Genomic DNA, 21,926 nt, shown 5'->3' on the forward strand with positions numbered 1-21,926 from the left:
TCAGAATTCTCTTTGCAGGACTCCATTCTTGGACTGTGTCCTGACAATATTTATTTACCCATATTAGCCATCCTTTTTATGAATTCTCAACACATTAATTAAGGAGTCAAATATATAATGTGCTTGAAACGTCGAGACAATGATGTATACTAGGCAGAGAAGATCAAGGTTGATTGAGTCCTTGGTATTTAAGAATAGGATGCATTCACAACGTAAACAGACTCTACCTTCTGCTTCTTCTTCCTGGCGTTTACTTCCCAATCCCCAGTGGATACTGGGCAACCGCCTCTATGTTCTGTTGTAGCTGCACAAAAAGTGAGTTCTGGACTGTTTTGAAAAGAGCAAGATTTAAACAATTGCCTGTCACAGATTTGTTAATACTATACTTTTCATATCTAGTTAGTATTATCAATGTCTAAGTTTCTATTATTTAATATTTAGAATTGTTTAATTCTCATTTTGAAATGGATATTCCCTGAACTTACTTCATATGGCTGTGCTCTTAAGAGTAGAACATAATTTCATTTTTTTCAAAGTTTTTTTTTTTTTACTTCATTAGAAACTTTTAGGAGAAGGCATGTTAACAGTTGTGACAAACTCCTCAAAGGGAAGGAAGGGAAGCTGCATTAAATTAATGTGAAGATCACTGTGGAAAGTCCCTATAGCTTTCCTATTGTCATAACATAAAAAGCAGATTACTAGCGGACGTTTGACTCACAGAGGACGTGATCTCCCAGCAGTAGCTTCTCCTTCCACCTTGTAGACAGAGGCTTAGGGTTCTCCCTATTATGTTGCCCACATGTTTTCTTCATTTTCCTTTCAAGAATATTATCCTTTGCTCCAGAAACCTCATTAACCATTCCATGAAGACTTAGGTTTCCTGGGTTAGCAGCTCACTTAGTAGTTTTTTTCTTTCCTGTTTTTCCCCAAATTTCTGACTCCAGACAGACTTCCCCATAGTTGTAGTGTGTATCACCTGTTTACTTTGCTTTACAGTGGCTGTAAATGTAAATGCTTTCATGTTACTCCATAGTGATGCGTTTGACTGCTCACTTGACTGATAAAGCCACAGTATACTGTCTGAAAACAAGTGCAATTATGTGGCTGAATTCTACTAGGTAACTTTGAAATCTATTAAAATGTAATGAACAAATGTATCAATGAATGGTTTAATTGGCATTGGCATTTTATATTTCTAGGTTGGTAATGAGCATTGTGAGAACAAGAATTACACCTCCCTTTTCACCTAGTCTATTGGTACAGAATGTTGAATAGAGTAGGAATTGATACATTTTGGAACTTGTGAATTTAAATATTTTCATGTGCAATAAGTTGATACTACATTACAGTAATTTGGTGAAAGTAGCAGGACATTCTAGTACGTTCTACTGCCTGTGAAATTATCCCATTACTAATGTTTGCACCTTAGTGAAAGTATATTATTTCCTCTATCTACAAAAGATTTTGTGGATTTTTATGTCGTTATAAAATTAATAGTTTTGGCTTGTATAACTAAATTCATATATATGTATATAAAATATATGTGTTTGTATATACATATACATTTACACAGGGGCTTATCTAAATACTGCATAAAATAAATCGATGCAGACACTGTGGGTATAGACATACATATGTAATTTAGCCAGAATTATTAACATCACACACACACACACACACACACACACACACACACACACACACACACACACTCACATTTTTTATCATGTTGTTAAACATAGTTAAAATCCATTTTTTGTTATTGTTCTCACTATAAGCATTTCACCTCAGTAGAATGGTGCAACAGTTTATCCATCTATGTTTTGAGAAGCACAGTCCTGATGTCAGTTCCTAGAATGAAATTCTGAACCCAAAAGTCTCAAGCAGCTCAGAAGGATGCTGCTGACCAGGTCTCTAAGTCATAACTCTATCCTTTCACTCTGTTAGCTATGCTCAACGTGTGGTTGGAAACGGAATGAAAGCCCAGTCTGGAAATCCTGAAGTGAGAGTCAGAGGAAGTGACCCTGTGATAAATCAGATCATTGATAAACTGAAGCATGTTATCCAGGTAAGTGCTGGCTTGATTTTTTATGGATATACTCAACTGTAAATGAAGTGTGACTACTTTCCACATATTTGATAAATTTACTAATTGTGTCTAATATCCTACCTAAATTGATCTTTGTAATAATTTATTTTTATCTAGAGTTCCAGAAATAGTTTTTTGAGCCATTATCATTTAAAGTCAATCCAGATGGTATGGTGGGTGATCTGTGTATGTGAAAAAACAAGGCTTTGCCTTTCACATTTCAACTATGAACCTCTTAGGGTATATTCATCTTCAGTAAAGAATAAGCCTAGAAATTACTACTACTAAAGAAAACCATATAAGACCACAAAAGCCAGAATTGCCTTTCATATAACTATATGAACTTTGTCGTGAAAATAGCACTATCCTTAACCAAACAACACATAAATAATCTGCATTTCTGGTACTTATTTATTTCACATTTTACATATTAAGTGTGTAATCTTCCTAGTGGGTATTCATTCAATACTTCTGCTTGTTCTTTTATATCATAAGCATTGATGTTTTTAATACATAATATATGAACCATATGCAGATAATTATCCAAAAATTATTTCACAAACTGTTTATTAATTGAAATAATGTTATATATTGTAAATACCACCTGCATCCTACATTTAGTGCTATTTGATGTAGGAAGGAGTATGTCTTAAGTTATTAGTCATTCTGTGACAATTTATGTATGTATATACTTTCATTTTATCCCAAACTTGGTGTAGATAGTTGATCATTTTAAGTATGATACTATAGAAAATCTAAATAGCTCTGAATTTTATTTGCATGTAAGGTGTGTCTGAGTCACTTGTATATTGTCACCATTTCAGCTTATTCAGAGACAACTTATTGTTTGGACTCAGCTCATGAATCTCTAAATCCCAATAAAGCATACGTAAGGGGACAGAGAAGCTAGTGGACAAAGTTATAGATTTCTTTCGGCTACATTGCCTATCCTGTTGCACCCACAGTGGCACCTCAGAAACCCCTTTGAGTGGCAGAACCAGAGGTACGTTCTGCTCAGAAAAACGTGTAAAAGAAAAACATATGAGGAATAGCTCAGAGCACCCACACCCCTCAAACAGGTAAAGCTAAACTAATTTCCTCAAAGACAAAACTCCAACGTAAAATAGCTGTTATGCTACCAACAAGTTGAATGCTGAGGTGCATCTGGGGACAGAAATCCTAAAGATTGTATCAGGAGCAAAAGCAACAGGGAGGAAGGGGGGAAGGTGTTGGCACCTGGCCCACCAGCTGAGGTCACCTGGAGGTCTGTTGTCCTCAGAAGCAGTAGTTCTCAGACCATCAGTGACTATACCTCACACATTCACTAGAAACTGGTTCTGCCAAATTTCCTTTTGATTGCAAATTTTCTTCTCCACAGCAACAAGAAGAGCATTGCTGCTGAAATTGATCGAGACAGTGATAACCTAATGAGGCTTCAAGAAAACTTAGGATATTATTTTGCTTTCTGAGTTTCTGTTGGCTCGAAGTCAATATATTAGCAACTGCATACACAGGTCAAGTAAATGTCCACTGTATGCTTCTGTACATTTTTCTGAGTTGGAGGTACCACAAGGAAAAGATACAGAATGAGGATTTGTGGTTGAGTGTCCTGGCAATAAATTAGGATACAAGAAAATGAGACTGTTTAGAGAAATGAACAGAAATATACTGTAGTAGTTCTGGTACTAGACAGAAGTTTTATCTTGACTCAACAACAACTCAGGATGGCAGACCCCTTCAGGTTGCTTGTAGAGAATCCAATATGCATATTTTTAGTTCCCAATGTGCACTAGACATTGCTAGATAATACTGGGATAAGGATGAGCTATGCTAACTCAGCTCCAATCAACAGCAGCCAAGGCAAAACTAAGACCTGTAGCTGTCAGAGTGATTACCTCTTTTCAAAGTAACAACTCATAGTAATATCTAGTATGTGACTGTTTTGTAGGTATACATTGTTTGAAACTGTAATGCACAATTGATAATAAACCAGAATGTTAATATAATAATAATCAGTTCATTGTACTATGCGACAACAAAATCTTCATGATTTCCATAGTGGGTTACAAATGACCTAGTGATTGTACAATGTAGGCAGAGTTTTCCTGTCCCAACCACCTGCTCCCAAATAACTGGCAGCTGCTTCCCAAATAACTGACTCAGAGACTTGATATTAAATTATAAATACTTGGCCAATAGCTCAGGCTTGTTACTAACTAGCTCTTATGACTTAACCCATTTCTATCAATCCATGTGATGCCCCGAGGCTCGTGGCATTTTGTGTGTCTGACTCATTCTCCATCTGTCTGGTGACTCATTCTTCCTCCCAGCAATCTTAGTTTGGCTTTCCTACTTAACCTTATCCTGTTTAGCTATTGGCCAGTCAGTTTCTTTATTAAACCAATCCCAGTGACATATATTCACACAGTGTAAAGGAATATTCCACAGCAGTACAAAGTGATCTTTGAGTGTGAAAATTAGAACTTTAATGATTTTATCTCATTCTTCCATTAATTATGTTAGGAAGTGAAATATGTCATCAGGTAGTATGTGTGTAGTTTTCTGAACCAATATATATATATATATTAGTAAATCTAAATAGCTCTGATATATATATATATATACATATAGTGGGCATGCAATAAAACTGTTTCTGTATCTATATACCTATATATCTATATTAATATGTATCTATCAATCATCTATGATTTGTGTGCATATACGAAGAAACCTGCTGCACCTAATATTTCCATTGCTGCTGTTTATTGTCTAGGTAAGTGCACAGACCTAAGAACATAAACACAAAGGAATGGGTAGATCTCCAGTCTCCAGACATTCATAAAAGGCCTGTGGAGAAGGCTTACTGATCTGTTGCCCTGCAGCATAGCTACATCCTTGTTAGAAAGATATCAAAGCCACATCCTTTTCAAGGTATTGCAGGGAAATGATCCTACTTTTAAGGCTCCTGTTCAGATTGCACCCCATTCTTTCATCTTTGTAGGTATGCAGATCTCAAATTATTTGGACTTTCCTTTCATTGTAGAATTACAAGAAAATATCAAATGTATGCTGCCTTTGAGGTCTGAATTTAAAGTCTGCTGGGATCATATGGCTGAAAATTAGATTTTTTTTTTTTTTTTTTTTTTTTTTTTTGTTTGTTTTTCGAGACAGGGTTTCTCTGCGTAGCTTTGCGCCTTTCCTGGAGCTCACTTGGTAGCCCAGGCTGGCCTCGAACTCACAGAGATCCGCCTGGCTCTGCCTCCCGAGTGCTGGGATTAAAGGCGTGCGCCACCACCGCCCGGCTGAAAATTAGATTTTTGTAAAGGATCACAGGAAGTCATTTCCTGAAAAGGTGTCACTAACACATTAACCTTTTGTACCTTAGAATATACTGCTTCATAAGCTGATTCTCCTGCAGATGAAGAAAAGTTTTTATTTTGCCAGACTTCTTACTCCTGATTTTACATATATATATATATATATATATATATATATATATATATATATATATGAATGTATATGGCCTGGCAATGTGGCTGGTGTCATGTGCAACTGCAAAGGACAGTTAACAGGATCCCTAGTGTCATTTGTGAGAATCCTCCGGCATGAGGACTCAATACTTTGGGGGTAGTATGGGCTTAGTGAGGGCAAGGACACGGGGACGTATTTCACAATCTAGTCCGTAGATTTAGATGAACATGTAAGTATTTGTGTAAAGTTGTTTTCACTGTAGTGGATATTAGCTACATTTGCAAATGTGCACTGTGGAAAAATGCTATACTTTCTAAGAGATTAATGTGTCCCTTGCTCCTTTGTCTGTATACAAGTATACAGAAATAATCTACCTCTATTTTTTGCCAGCAAAAATATTAGTAATAATTACCTCCATATGTTTTTTGCGAAACACCTGTGTTCTTGGCCTGCTGTAGCTGTGACCTCATTCTCTCTAACTTCTGTAATTAGTCACTAAGCAAGTGGGCAGAGATTTATGTTGAAATGGCCATATTTTCAATGTTTTTACAGTTATTTTTAAATACATTTAACATATAATTTTTAAAATTGTAGTTTGAGAGTAGGTTTATTAAACAATGAGACAAGGTGGAGATGTCTACTCTCAGTGGATTTGCACTTTCCAATAATGTAAATGAACAAACATCACAATAGCTGTCACAAATCACAAAGAAACACAGTAGACTGGGAGAAGAACTCGAGAAGCCCGTGCTACTGAATGAAAAAAAGGAATGAGGAACGTTGGTGGGAACTCTGGGGCAAAAGGACTGAAAGTTCATCGTCTTTGTGGCATTGAAAGCACAAAGTTACAGCAGCATGGATGAACAGCAGAGACAACCTCGAAGTATGCATGGGAGAATGTTTGTAGGCTTCACTTACAAGTGCACGTTATTACACTAGAGTGTGTTTTGTACTAAATGAAAGAGGAAGACGTTTAAAGTGGTCAGAGGATGACTTAATTCATGTTTTATAAAAACAATCTTGTCTCTATTGTGGAAACTGGACCTTGTGGAGAAAGAACCAAAGCAAATCATACAGGTAGAAGATGATAATTATTGGGAATTAGGTGATCAGCATAGATAGTGATGAGAAGCAGATAAAGCCTGACAAATATTGGAAATGGAATTGGTTTGTGGGTAGATTGGAAATAGGAGCTAGGAAAAGAACAAGGGGTCAATTAGATGGTTCAGTGGGTAAGACCATTTGCTGTAAACCCCGAAAACCTGAGTTATATGGGGAACAGAAACATATAACAATTTTGCCATGATTTTGAGAATGAGGTAGAACCCTGCCAGTGATCAGGAAATGCTAGCAGTATGGACCATTTGGATGTGTGAGAGACCAAATCAGAGTCCCTTAGCAAAGTTAGGATTAACAAGGCATCCCCACAATAGCCAAAATACCTGCCTTCCACCTGCCTTATCACATGATAGCTACTCTCTGCAGTTCTCCTTTCTGTGTGTAGTACTGTACTCAGTTATGTATTCACTTACCTAAATATGTATATATTATAGACTAGGATCTGCATATAAGATAAAATCTGCCTGACTTGTGAAAGAGACTATAAAGCTATTTATTTCTTTGTTTTTATTTTTAACTCTACCATGAGTTTTCTTTCTTTTTGTGGTAAAGAATACATAAAATTATAATTGCTAGTGGAAGTATGAAATCCATTGTGAAGCTCCACAGCTTCAGAATGGCTGTTCTAACAGTATAGAAGTTCATTGAGATATATAGACTTTTGTTTAGCTAATCTTGCCATGTGGGTTTTTTAAATTAATTTGCAAGTTCTTTACAATTAATTATTTTTAAAATTAAAAATATTGTAGTCAGAAGACGATTTGCAGAGTTTCAAGGCTTCCTAGAGAAAGAAGTTTTAGCATAAATAATCTTAATATATTTCATCATTTAGGACAAGCCCTATTTCTATGTTCTGTCCTTAAATAGTATTGATAAGACTCAATGCAAATAGAGATCCCTGGGGTATAGTGTGATAGTGTGCTCCTCATAGGCCATCTCAGGTCCGCACTGTTTCTGCACTTCCTGAAGGCTCTTCTGCATTGTGAACAGGGATCTTGGAGGAAAGACAGCATCTTTCCTGCTCTTCTCCACCTGTGATTCTGATCACTTTCTCCTGATTCTGCCACGCTGGGATCCCAGGACTATTTTTTCCAGAGCTTCTTCATAAAGAGTAATTTCTCAGGGTAAATACAACTAGGGAATTTCACCAGAGTGTAATGTTAACTTCCTCAGATGTTTGCCTCCCAATGAGATTGGAAACAGTACTTCATTTCTCCTAATGTGTCTCATAGGGACAAAATCTGCAAACATTTTCCATTCGGATTCACTTTGCTAGAACTCCTTGTTCATATTGACTGCTTGTTTCAGAGGAAGTTGTCAGCACAAATGTTACAGCTGTGTAACAAATTGTCTTTAAACATTAAACATCTATCATTTTTAGGAGAAATGATGACAGAAGCTAAAATACTCACTGCTGGGTGCTATTAGGGTACAACTGATGCTTTTCTGCTTAGAGAGTAATTTACAAGCTTTCACTATGAGATATAAGATGAAGCGGCATTCAGCTTTCCATAATCGTTTTACTGCCAAGCCCCAAAATCACTATAATGTTGTTGAAATTGGTGAATTTAAGTAACATTTTATTTCCTCAAACCTTACCATTCCAACTCATTTAAGAGTGCTAAGTTTCTATTAAACATTTGCTTAATATGTACTAAAACTTTGTCATGAAAATATCTTCATGAATTAAGTAAATTTTATTCTTTTAATGAAGAATAAAAATTATAATAGCTGCTTAAAATGTAAAATAACCATACATATGATGGCATATATTCTAATGATCACAGTGTGCTATCTTAGGACAGAGATGACATTCTTATTTTATGTAGGGAACAACTATGTTAAATAGAATCTGTCTTTTTTACTTTTTTCTTGAAATACCAATATTATGAATACTCACTTTAGAACCATGACTAAAAGAGCTTCTAATTTAAATCTCAATGAATAGTTATAAAGGATAGTATTGCACATATAAAAAAAAGACAAGAATTTCTAAAGATGCTGTTATTTCAAAGTTTCTAAATTCTAAGGACTTCTCAAGCTTTTCTCATTAAGCTTACTGTGCAACACATTTTAGAAAATTTCTGCTTGTTTTAACTGTGAATCGAACCAGTCAGGCTTTTAGAATGGGGATGTCAACAGATTCTGGGAATTTTCTTCCTTTAACCAATCCTGTCCTGCTCTGAGGAAGTACCACCATCCTCTGACCCCTTCAAACTTGATTCTAATATACAGTGGTTATGGCCCCAGGCCTGTGGTACTAATATTCCATAATCAGACAGTTCTGCACTTGGAATTAGCAATGCAGCAGCCATCAAAACACATTTAGTTAACTTATTTTGAGAAGAAAGTACTTGAAATGTACTCAATAACTTTGAATGGCCATCTAATTCAACAATTAGCTTGTTTGAGAAAATTCAATTGAAGCCTGCTTCCTGGAGTAGGAGGTAGAAGGACTCTGACTCCATTATTGGCTGTTTCACTAAAAAAAAAGAAAGAAAAAAAAATCAATCGCTAGCATAAAAGAGCCATTTCAATTAGTGTACAATCAACTGGAAACAAAGTCCCAAGAACTCTCTTTGGAAGTAATGAGATTAGGGTTGGTCATCGTTGATTTATTTCTGATTATTTAGAGTATGTAATTGTCTTACTCCGACAGAAGGCTAAGCCTTGTGTTCATTTCAGCTGCTGATCTGACATTGTAAGACTTGAGCAACTTCTCAGCTAAATTTTCTTTTTGACCATAATTGAAAGAACATTGATAATTAGAACTTCCATTTTTAATTATTTACTCTTGTAAGATTTCATATACATGTATAATGCTCTGTGATCAAAGTCCCCTATTATCCTCTCTATTGTCCCTCCTTCCCCCCACCAAATCTCTTCTTCTTAAGCCCCTATGCTACTTCCACATCCTTTGTTTTGTGACCGACTGTATCTAGAGTGGCCCACAGGAGCACGGGTGGAGGGTTATTTGCTTAAGTGGGGGCAATGTATCTGTGCTATACTCCTGAGGCATATGTCTCCTTCTCCCCTGTCAACCTTTGACTGTCTGCAGCCCCCTGGAAGGTGTGAGACCCTATGAACACCTCCATCTAGGATGGAATGTTGATGGGCCTGGTCTTGAGCAGGTCTTCTGCAGATTGCCATTGCCACAGTGAGTTAATGAGTACAACAGCCATGACAGAAGACAGCGTGGTTTTGTAGCGTTCCTTCTGCGGTGGTTTGAATGAGGATGGCCTCCATGGGTTCTTTTGCTTGAATGCTTTGTCCCCAGCTGGTGGAGTGTTTGGGGAAGGATTAGGAGGTGTGGCCTTGTTGGAGGAGGTGTGTTCCTGGAGGTGGGCTCTGAGGTTTCGGAAGCTCATTCCACTCCCAGTTAGCTCCCTCTCTCTCTCTCTCTCTCTCTCTCTCTCTCTCTCTCTCTCTCTCTCTCTCTCTCTCTCTCTCTCTCTCTCTCTCTCTCTCTCTCCTCTCTCTCTGCCTCACAATTGGTGTCTCAACATGTAAGTTCTTAGTTACTGCTCCAGCACCATGCCTGCTTGCCTGCTGCCATGTGCCCCAACATGATGGTCATGGACTCTCACTCTGAAACTGAAAGCAAGCTCCCAAATTAAATGCTAGGTTTTAAAAGTTTCCTTGGCCATAGTACTTTGTCTCAGCAGTAGAAACTAGTAATTTTTAACTTTGAATTAACTTTTAAATTAGTCTGTAAGGTGAATTGTTAAATGGTCTTATCAGTAAAAAACCTGGAGCCAGATATTGGGGTGAAACCCGAAAGATCAGAGCAACAGAACAAGCCACAGCCAACCTCACTTCGACAACTCCTCAACTGAGCTTATTTCCTTAGACTGAAAGCCTCTGAGTCCTCATCTGAATGGTTCTCAGCTGAACTGCTGATAAAAGCCTCTAGTTCCTGGTCCTCAAGCCTTATATACCTTTCTGCTTTCTGCCATCACTTCCTGGAATTAAACGTGTGTGTCCTTCCCAAGCAAGGATATGAGATCCTAAGTACTGGGATTAAAGGTGTGTGCCACCAAGCCTGGCTCTCTTCCCAGTGTGACCTTGAACTCACAGAGATCCAGACAGATCTCTGGCCTCCCATAGGATTAAGGGTGTGTGCCACCACTGTCTGGCTTCTATGTCTAATCTAGTGGCTGGCTCTGTCCTCTGATCCCCAGATAAGTTTATTAGGGTAAACAATATATTGGGGCACACAGTGTATTACCACATTAGCTTACCATTCTTTGATTCTAATATTCTTTTTGCTTTCTGTAGTCTTCCCTGAGCTTTGGAGGGCTTATATACATGTTTCATTTGTAGCTGAATATTCAATATTTCTGATTCTCATCCCATTGACCAGTTAGGAGTCTCTAAATTATCCTTCACCAGCCTCATGAGCACTCAATACTTACTGGTTCTTGTCCCATTGACCAGTTAACAGTCTCTGAATTGGCCTTCACCAGCCTCAAACAGAAGCTTCTTTTCCCATGGCTGAGAGCAGCAATGATCTTGGAAATAAACTTCCTTTTTTTCTTAGGCAACTGAGAATATCTATAAACATTGATAAAATAATCTAAAAGCTTTGTGTATTTAGTTTAAAATAAGATGAAATATGATTTAAGAAAATGTGACAAATTATAACCACTTACAACTAAATTCAGATTTCTTAAGAAATTAAATCCAATGGGGTTTAAATTATTGCAGGAATAATAAAATACAGCGATAATTATACATTGTATTATTCTTAGGATTATTCTTGTCAACTTGGTTGGGTTGAGGGGTGCTTCAGAGATTAGTAATGCATATGTCTGCATGAGTCAGTGAGGGTATTTCCATAGATATTAGACCATGGAGGCTCTGACTTATCTATTTATCTCAGCAGTTGAGTACACTGCTGAGAGATGGTGGAGATATGGAGGACGGGGCATGGTTGAGGGCAGTAGGTCACTGCAGACATGCCCATGAAAGCTACATTTATCCAATTTTACACTGGCTCCCTTGTATTACTATTCTGCTTTGCTTCCTCTCCATCATGATATGAGTTACTCTGATGTTCTCCTCTACCACAGAGGTCTAGAACCTCTGAAATTGGGATCTAATCTGAGTCTTTCCTTATCATAAACTTTGCTTATCTGGTATTTGGTCACAATGCTGGTAAAACTGGCAACTATATTAAGTGTCAAATGTAATATTTTTAAGACCATCATCTATCTCCCAACTAAGTAATTTCAAATAACTAAAAAACAAACTAACCCAAATATTTCTTCAGTTTTCACAAAATAAGCATTCCTTGACAAAGCAACACAGTAAGCAACAGAGCTGATTTTCATAAAATATGTGGCTGAATTCCAGCTCATGTGACCAGTCCTTTGTGACTACAGTCAGCTCATCTAACACATTTCAGCTGGTGGGGTATTTACTCAAGACTTGCCCTGATGATTTTTCAACTTGATAATTTCTGTTTGATAATTGATTGCTTCTGCTAAATTTTTTAAAATCATTTTTAGTTCTTCACTCGCTGATAATGACATGGCCTCCTGTAGTCTGAATGTTTCCACCATCATCCTACCAGAAGGATTCTTGCTGTACTGACTGATGATCCTTACTTTTTCAGTTACATATTCAACAACATCTTATTAGTGATCCTTTGACTTTGAAGTACTTACTTCTACAGCACATTTCCTCTCTTGGCTCCTCTCTTCAGATTTCTCAGCAAGCTTTCTGACTACTCTCATTATATGATCTTTGTCTTTTTCCTTCTTTAAAAGCTATTTTGAGATACCATGCAATCACCTTCTTCTTCCCTTCCTCTGCCATAGAGACTCTCATAACTTTGTGATAACCAACTATCTTCTTCCAACATGTTTCCTCTGAGCCTCAAATAACTTCAATTGCCTCAGATAACTTCAAATTTATTCTCATACTGGACAAACAACATGGAGGTTCAGATTCAGGATGGCCACAAAAACTCAATCCTGATAGATAGAACTTCTTACTCTGATTTGCATCCTTATGCCCTTTCTCAGTTCCCGAAGCCTGTAACTTGGTTAGCTGTTTAATTACACCCTAGGCTGGTGACCAACCCATCACTGAAATCCTAAACTTTTCCCCCATCTCTTTAACTTGTATGGTTCATTTACCTCATGATCATCACAGTAGTTGACACCACTGCACTTGTCTGTCTAGGACAGAACAAGAGTTTCTATTTGTTTTTAATTTGGTCTAGAAGACATCAGTACCGTTATCTATAGCTGCCATCTCCAGTTCCACTCCTACACTTTATGTAACAAATTATGCTTGTCTCCTGTATCCTCCATTCATCTTGAGAAATTCCTAGTTCTCTTTTTGTGGCAGATTCCAATAGATAATCACCAGTATATCAGCACACTGGATATGGCATTAACCCTCTAAAAACATTCAGAAACCACCATGTGATTATGATGAAATCCAATCACCTGCATTTTTGTTTTTTCTTTTTTGCTAAATATGTAAATTTGACAACATGGCATCTCTTTTCTAAAGGCATTCTAAAATACAAGTCAGTGAATTAAATATATTCACTTACAAAGAAAGCATCTAACACATTTTTAAAGATTCAAACATTAAAGTGTGGCATTCACATGCATGGTTGGTGGTTACAATCCACATGAATGCAGAGAGTTTTACTTGCAAATAAGTGAAGGTAACTCACCCTTTAACTCCTGGGTGCATGAAGGTACCAGGGAGAATAAAGAAACTGGGAGACACTGGAGGTGGTGGTGCACACCGTTAATCCCTGCATTCAGGAGGCAGAGGCAGGTGGATCTCTGTGAGTTCCAGGACAGCCTGATCTACAGAGCAAGTTCCAAGACATCCAAGGCTACACAAAGAAATCCTGTCTTGAAATCCAAAACAAACAAACAAACAAACAACAACAAAAGCAAAAGAAACTGGCTGGCATAGTCTATGATGAAATGAATGTGTTTTGTTGGACTCCTGATATAATTTACATGTAAATTGCCCCCAAAGTCCATTGTATTACATGCTTTATCCTCAGAGTGGCATTATTTGAAGGCTGTTGTAATATTGAGAGTTGGAATGTAATTGAGTGATCTTTAGTCTATTGACTGAACCCCCAAAAGAACTGGGAGATTCAAATCTCTTGTAACTTGTGTTCTTAATCACAGGATAAGCCTTTTCTTCCACCATTGCCAATATTACCATCTAGCACTCCCACTGAAGTCCTAAAAACAATGCTGTATCATGAATTGCTAAATGGTCTAATAAATAAAAATAAAAAAAAACACAGAGCCAGATATTTTGGTGAAAGCTGAAAGATCAGAGGAATAGAGCAAGCTAGCCACAAGTTCTTACCGCTAGGAAATCCTCAGCCCAAGAGAGCTACTTCCTGTATATTCACACCTTATATACCTTTCTGTGCCCTGCCATCTTACTTCCTCTTTCTGCCCAGCTCTATCACTTCCTGTCGGTCTGTACAGACCTCTATGGTTAACTAGTGTCAGGATTAAAGGTGTGTGCCACCAATCCTGGCTCTGTTCCCAGTGTGACCTTGAACTCACAGAGGTCCAGATGAATCTCTGCCTCCCGAATGCTAAGATTAAAGGCCTGTGCTACCTATCACTGCCTGACCTCTATGTTTAATATAGTGGTTGGCTTTGTCCTTTGATCCCTAAGCAAGCTTTATTTGTTACAGCAGACATAAAATATCACCACACAATGAGTCCTCTTTATTATGGGCAGGAGCTATAAACACCCAGAGCCTAAATAAACATTTTCTCTGCAGGAATTTATTAAAGTAATTGTAAGATGCTTTACACAACTCCCCAAATTCAAGAGTTGTACACTGAAACATTCTTCTCTTTATATTCCACCAACTGCAAGGCTTAGGGATTGAGTTATTAGGGGTGGCAGGAATGAAGAAATGACAGTCACATGTATAGAAAATCTGAGATCTGGTGGGCTGTACATTCTGATGGATACACTCTAATGGCAACCCTAGGGAACATAACACACTTGCTTCACACATCAAACTCAGGATTTATTGTATACAGTTGATTGAGAAGGCTACTATACACAGCTAAAAAGAGAATGGAAATGTGTTTAGCTGATCTCCATTAGAAGTCTTTATAGGAGAGTAGTCTCAGGCTGTGGACATCCTGGAAGAAGAAGCCATGGTCAACATTTTTTGTACACATGGTTAAGATCCACACGGGGATCAGGGAATGCTTTAGCATTGCTCTGTGTCTGAGATATTGGGGTCCTTGACATGGCTGTGCTCATATAAAACACTACACCCCCATTCACTATTGATCTGCTTCTTATGCATTTATTCAGGGTCTTCTCTGCTCCCCATAGTACCTGTGTTCTATCCACCAATACCTAGATTATTGTACGTGTATTACTTCTGATCATGGCATTGCTGTCCTTGACCAATTTCAATATGTGGAATTCTGTCTCACAACTGGAATTTCAGTCTCCTCTTTGTTAATCTGTTTTTTCCCCCGATGTGTTCTAGAGAAGACCCCCACCAGCTGAGTCTGGCTATTTACTGAAATTCATAGTTCTATCCCCCTGCTTTGAATTGTAGCTTTGAGGGATCATGATAGCCTACTTTACCAAACCACCTACCTACCCATACAACAAACAAACCCAAAACAGCCTTTTGTGTCCACCTACACCCAATTGGGTGGTGGGAGGTGTTACAGTTTTCCCTGGAAAACTACCATAATTTTTTCCACTTGCCTCAAGATCTAGCATGCAAAAATTGTGTCTCTAATGATCATTTTCAGCACTCCATTACCATATATAGTTTTTTTAATAGCTCACTCATACCTAACCTTAGCTTTCTGCAGGTAAATGATGAGTCCATAATGCTTTACAGGTTCAATAAATTTACTCTAACCACTCGACAGCAATTTTATGAATGTGCTTTGAAGATATAATTTGTCAGAGCTGAGCAGTTCCAGGATGTGTTCCTTGCAGTTCAGTAGCACTTAACCAGATGGCCTCCTATGGCTGAGGAGCAGTTAAGACACCTAGAAAGAAGGCTGACTTTAGGAGGGAAGATGATTGCTGGGGACCAGCCAGGACATTTCTTAGGCATACACTTTTGAAGAAGAAAGATAGCTATTATGTAAAGATCCATTAGAAACTAAACCATGAGAGTTCTGTACAAGTTATAATACACTAGAATATACATATGTGTATAAATTATAATAACAATAAACATAGCAAATCTTATGAATATAAGCTTTCTGCTTATTACGTGATTCACAATGATGTGGTAGAACCTTAACCAGTTTCATTAGATATAGAACAAATCATAGATTTTATAGTAATGAGTTAGAGTAGGTATGTCATCATGGTGAGTCAGCAAATGTTTCTGAAAATTATGATTTTGAAATTTTATAATGTGAACTATAGTATTAAACCAGACCTACCACTCATTAAACAGGTGGTGAAATCCTATTTAACTTCCTTTAATACCCCCTTTCTTTTTATCATACAAAGGGAGCTTGCCAGCTTTTAGCTGTGAAAGTCTAAATTTAATTTATGAGATGGTCATAGCAAAGCAAGATAGCTTACCTTTGATCAATCCTAGGAAATTTCTATGTTAACTTCCACATTTTATTTAACAAATAAGCCTTTTAATGCTTTTCTACAAGAATCACACATCCAGGGAGGGTGGCTAAAATTTCTTGAAAAATAAACATATTCTTAAAACATTTTATTAATCATGAAGAACTTATTCTTAAGAGTTGAAAAATGCATATTTGCATTCATTTCAATGTAAGCAGAATAATTTCATAATAATATCCCATTATAAAACATAAGCAAAATATAACTTGAATTTATAAAAAGTTATTTGCACTTAGTTCTTTTTTAGGTAACCATATATATATATTCTTTTTTAAAAAAACAAAAGATTTATTTTTATTTTATGTGTGCTAGTGCCAGCATGTATGTGTGTGTACCACATATATGTTTGGATGCTAAGAGAGGGCATCAGATCCCTTGAACCTGGACTTACAAGGAATTTTGAGACACCTTGGGGGTGCTGGGAACTGAACCTGGATCCCCGGGAAGATCAGCAAGTGTTCATAACTCTTGAACCATCTTTCAGCACTACATATGAATATGTATGAACTGAAAATTATCAGTTTTCACTGATAATGCATATTTCAGTGTTAGCATTAATTAATATAACCAAGAGTTGAGTATCTTTACCCAAGTGTTAATTTCTGTGCTCAGTTAATGAATATGATGACCACTGTGCAAATTGTTCTTATTTTAGTTACTTAAGAAGATTTCTTTATCTGACATTTTCAAAAGTATTGCAGCCTTCAAGATTTTCCACTTAAGACTAATCTTTATGTTCAAGGCTAGAGTGAAATCCTTAACTGTAATCTCCATTCACCATAGAACATAAAAGCATTAATAAAATGGTGTAGATAAAGTAAACAATTAATTTGATTTCTATAAATAAAGTAAAAATAACAGGAAAGCAAATATCCCCAAATATTATATATTAATAGGAAGTATTTGAAATCATTCTCGTGATAAATAACTATTTTAACCTTAAATAATAATTTTAAAATTGTTGTAATTTTTGATCCATCTATCTGTCTAAATTCCTGGTGGATGTGCTCAACATTCTGATAAATACAAAGAATACAAAATGAAAACACTGGTGAAGGTAGAAGAAGACATTCTAGAAATAATACCTATTTAATAATGAACTGGTTTGCCTCTGAGGCCAGTGGTGAGGAGAGCCTGAAACCTTCTCTTTTTCTTCTAAATATATTTGAAGTTCTAGTATGAAACAGGAACCCTCCTAGGGTATTTTTGTATGAATCAAGGCCACTTATGACAGCTTTCAAAAATCAGTATAAAGCTGAAAATGTGCAAAGATAAAAACAAATGTTTACATAACAATTAGAGAAATGAAAGGTCCACTTTCATTTCTCCTCCAGCCTCAGGAAATACATATACAGTACCCAAAACATAGTATATCCTCCCAAATAAAGTTAGAATTAATTATCAGAGGTTATTGAAGTAAAGTGACGTTATTTAATTATAATATATTAACAATATGATTAAAACAATATTATGTCTTGTTTATAGTGTAAGTGATAACTGACTGAAGAAATAGTGGACAATGACATATTTGACAGTCTACTCTGCTGTAACGATTTAGTGTTAGAAAACTCCTCTGCAGAATTTGGTGGAGTTGCTCAATTTCTGTTCATATGCCTGTATGCCTAATTTAAGATACATCCTTCCTAAAGAAATGTTACATGGACATAACCGAAGCAGAGAAGCAGATAATTCTATTCTTTTCAGCCATGGGTGTGGTGTGTGTGTGTGTGTGTGTGTGTGTGTGTGTGTGTGTGTGTGTGAATAATTTTGAAGCATGTTCTATTCTACCCAAATCTCCAATTATATTGTAACTCAAATCAGGATTTTGAGTGTTTGGGCAGGTTCTGTAGAGAAGCTGTGCAGGCCAAACCTAGCATCTAACTCTCTCTTTCTATTTTTCAAGGTGCTATGCATTCCCAATTGTAACTGTCATGAGGCACATTTTTACAAATGTGCAGACAGTACACTTAGAATTAGTTATCGCGAACAATTCTGATCTGTTGAAATCATCATAGAAGTAATACTTTATAGTATCTTTGTTCACAATCAGGTTACTCTGTTGATAGGAAAAAAAAACGTAGGAATTAAAGGCATGATTTCTAAGTTAGATACTGATTTATTTGCACAAATTAAAAATCAGGTTAAATTATTACAAAAAATTACACTGAAAACTAGTCTGAGGTACAAATGAAATTGTATTTTGTTGTTGAATTTAAACAGTACCTTTTTTTTAAAGGATTGGCTTATTAAAGCATTATCAGTGGAAAAACATGTGCTGTAATTAAATCATTTCAATAATCATTTCTTGAGGTCTTAATATGCTGCATTTCACACTTCATAGTGGTAGATAAGAACTCTCTGTAAGGGTGAGTTCTAAGAAAGCCAGAGCTGTTATGCAGAGGAATTCTGATTTCTCTGTAAATATAATTCATTATCAGTGCTTTCCTCTTCTAAAAATGTTAGAGAACTTAAAATTCTATATTAGTGTATTATAATAATACATTGGCCTGATGTGGTTGTATTGTGTTTATCAGTTATACAAGGCATAGAAACAAGGTGAATAGAACATTAATGTGGCAACATTTCCTTTTCATCTTTGGTAAAATATTGTTCATTTTATGAATGATATAGATTGTTTCAATCTAGAAATAAATTTTTATGTCCTTTCTGTACAGCAGAGCAACATTTTCAAGTATTGATTGCTTAGGTCTTATGTCCTATATTGCAGTTTGTTTATTTAAACAGAGTATTAAAAAAAACAGTGGCTAAGAACTAGTGCTGACATCACTTGCCTCACCCCACCCCACCCCACCTCCCTGTTCGCTTTTTCCAACACAGGAAATTTCATCACTGGAAAAGGGAAATGATAATGGAGCTGTTGGAAAGGTAGATTCTTTGCCAATTACTATTTCTCATTTAAAAAATTTCTCAATAGATGATAAAGTATTGAAGTGTTTGGGAGAAATATTCTTTAAGAATTTAATGTGCAGGCACACCCTAACAAAATTATTCTTATTTATTTATTTATTTATTCATTCATTCATTCATTTAATGATTTAATGATTTAATTTAATTTTACATATCAGCCACGGATTCCCTTATCCTCCCTCCTCCCACCCCGCCCTCCCCCCAACTTGTCCCCCATTCCCATCTCCTTCAGGGAAAGGACTCCCCTAGCGATTCAGCTCAGCCTGGTAGACTCAATCAAGGCAGGTCCAGTCCCCTCCTCCCTTCACCCAGGCTGAGCCAAGCGTCCCTGCATAGGCTTCAGGCTCCAAACAGCCAGATCGGGACTGAGCCTGGTTCCACTGCCTGGGGGCCTCCCAAACAGTTCAAGCTGATCCACTGTCTCACCTACCCAGAGGGTAAACAGATCAGAGGAAGAGAAAAAGCTTCTTTTTCTCATGTGCTTGTGCATGCATGCTTAACCATGCAGTTCCTGTCTGTTACTTCACCGCTGGACTGGTTAATCTAACTCACACGTGTCTCTACCGTCTGTCGTACTGGCCCTGCTCATCTGGTCTCTAAACACCTGGCCCACACAGAGTTTCTAGTTAATGTAAATTATTTCAGGGACTATTTACTTACCTGATTTCATAATCACTGTAATCAAAGCCTGGTTCAGAGCAGAGGAACGGAGGGAAGATGTAACGGAGGCCAGCAGTTGCTAACATAGAGGACTGGCCATAAAGGTAAGCGGCTGTAACACATTTTTTCAAACTGTATAGCAGCATTTCAAAAACTATCTTCTCAACACCGGTGTCATAAATACAAGAACATTTTTTTTTTTTTTTTTTTTTTTTTTTTTTTTTTTTTTTAGGAAAGTTTCCTTTCAGTTCTATTTTCGAGACATTAAAGGTGAGAACGGGACATCTGGTTTCCACTTGTGTCCTACACGGTTTCTGTCCAGTCCCTGAAAGTCCAGACTCCAGATTCGAGCAAGTAGAACATTTCTTTCCCATTCCCTGGTAACCTCACCTAGACCTAGCTCCATACTCCAGACTCAATCAACCCAGCATTTTCCACTGTCAGACTGTGAAAATGATCATATCACCAGTGCAGTGAAAATGTATTTGCTTTTGAACAACTTGGAGTTTACACCATACAGGGGTTACTTCTAAAATTATGTGAAACTTTCAGAATTTTTGGTCAAGTGACCTTAAAGAAAAACACTGCAGTTGTGAGTTAGGAAGCAGTTATGTGGCCGTCAGTGTCAGGGCGAGAGTGCACTGGGTCTGTTGGGGTTTGGACTGTGTTGGCTGAACTGCCATAGAGAATCCGCATGAGGTTAGTTTTCTTCTTTTTGAGAGTTAAACACCACAGTTCACATGGATCTACCAGATAGATTTTTTTTTTATTGGATGAGTGAGCATAGACTGCTTACCTACATTTGAATTTTCTGCATACACTTCTCTTTTCAACAACATCTCTCATTTCCTCATCCTGTAAACAGATGTGATTTTTATTCTTTTCCTTTTCATTGAACACCTCATTTGAGACTTTTTTCACTTGATTTAATTTAACTTTTTAATGGTGGTACATCTGTTGCTGTCTGTATCTGGTTGTCATTTTAATGGTTTGCCTAGAAGCTGAAACCATGATAGAGGTGTATTTTCCTGCTGTTCCCTCTCCTTTGTTCTAGATGTATCTATTTTTAAGAAATTGAATTGGTTTACTGTCACAGATTTTGCTTTGCCTTTCAAAGCTGTTCATCTACATTCATTTATATGCATACCTTTGGAAACATTTTTTTGATTAATTGATGTATAAAATATAAGACTTCCCTTAGATGTCTTTTAGTATTTCCCAGAAGCATGTTGGTAGAGATTACTTAATGGTTACTACAAGACAGGCTTCAGAACAATAAATTTGGCCACAGGAGGACAATTCCCAAATGCACAACTTAGATGATAAACTAGCCTTTAGAGGCCCACAACTGATGTTCATTTATCATTTTAATTTTCATACAAATTTAAGAAGACCCTGTAATCAGCACCAGCTACATAATCTTCAAGGCCCAGGTAAAATGAAAATGTGGTACCTTGTTTAATTTCAGATAACCACATAGGTCTAGTGTAGGCTGGCATTCTATCAACTGAACTACGTCTCTGCCTAGCTGCATTTTACAATGTTTGGTTGACATGAAAGGTTGATTGACTACTACTTCAGTAGTCCTTTTAGAGGGACAGTTTTCAAACACACCCTTAAGCTCAACATGTCCACAGTTAGATCTTTCCTCAGAAGCTGAGTCTTCCTCAGATGTCCTGTTTCTGTTCTGGATACCACCACCACACAATCATTGGACTTAACATGTTAGAATGTGCTAGGATTACCATATTCACCTTTCTGTTAGTTGTATTGCAAAAAATGTTGCCTCCCGATCATGGCCTTCTCCCATTTTTATTTATTCCAATCCAAGTCATGCACACATTAGCTCTCAAGCGAACCATTACACCAGCCCTTCAGTGTGCAAGAACTCCATTTTGACGTCAGATTGCCATTTAAAGCAGAAGTTAGGTGACATTTATCGAGTATGTCTTTGTTATACTCAAAATACAATAACTTGTACCAATGGAAAGTATCAAAGACTATTAGGGTCCAGCCT

The 21,926-nt window shown here is 36.9% G+C and overlaps 1 protein-coding gene across 2 annotated transcripts in view; it reads left to right on the plus strand.

Annotated features, from left to right (window-relative positions):
• Positions 1 to 21,926, plus strand: part of Gpc5 (glypican 5) — a 1,351,527-nt gene that overhangs the window by 438,308 nt on the left and 891,293 nt on the right. For both annotated transcript variants that reach the window (XM_042285375.2, XM_042285376.2), the window contains exon 6: positions 1,948 to 2,068. In XM_042285375.2, the coding sequence (XP_042141309.1) occupies positions 1,948 to 2,068 (121 nt within the window). The remainder of the gene's footprint in view (positions 1 to 1,947; positions 2,069 to 21,926) is intronic.

This window comes from Peromyscus maniculatus, chromosome 9 (assembly GCF_049852395.1).
Source record: "Peromyscus maniculatus bairdii isolate BWxNUB_F1_BW_parent chromosome 9, HU_Pman_BW_mat_3.1, whole genome shotgun sequence".
In the NCBI taxonomy this organism is placed as follows: domain Eukaryota; kingdom Metazoa; phylum Chordata; class Mammalia; order Rodentia; family Cricetidae; genus Peromyscus; species Peromyscus maniculatus.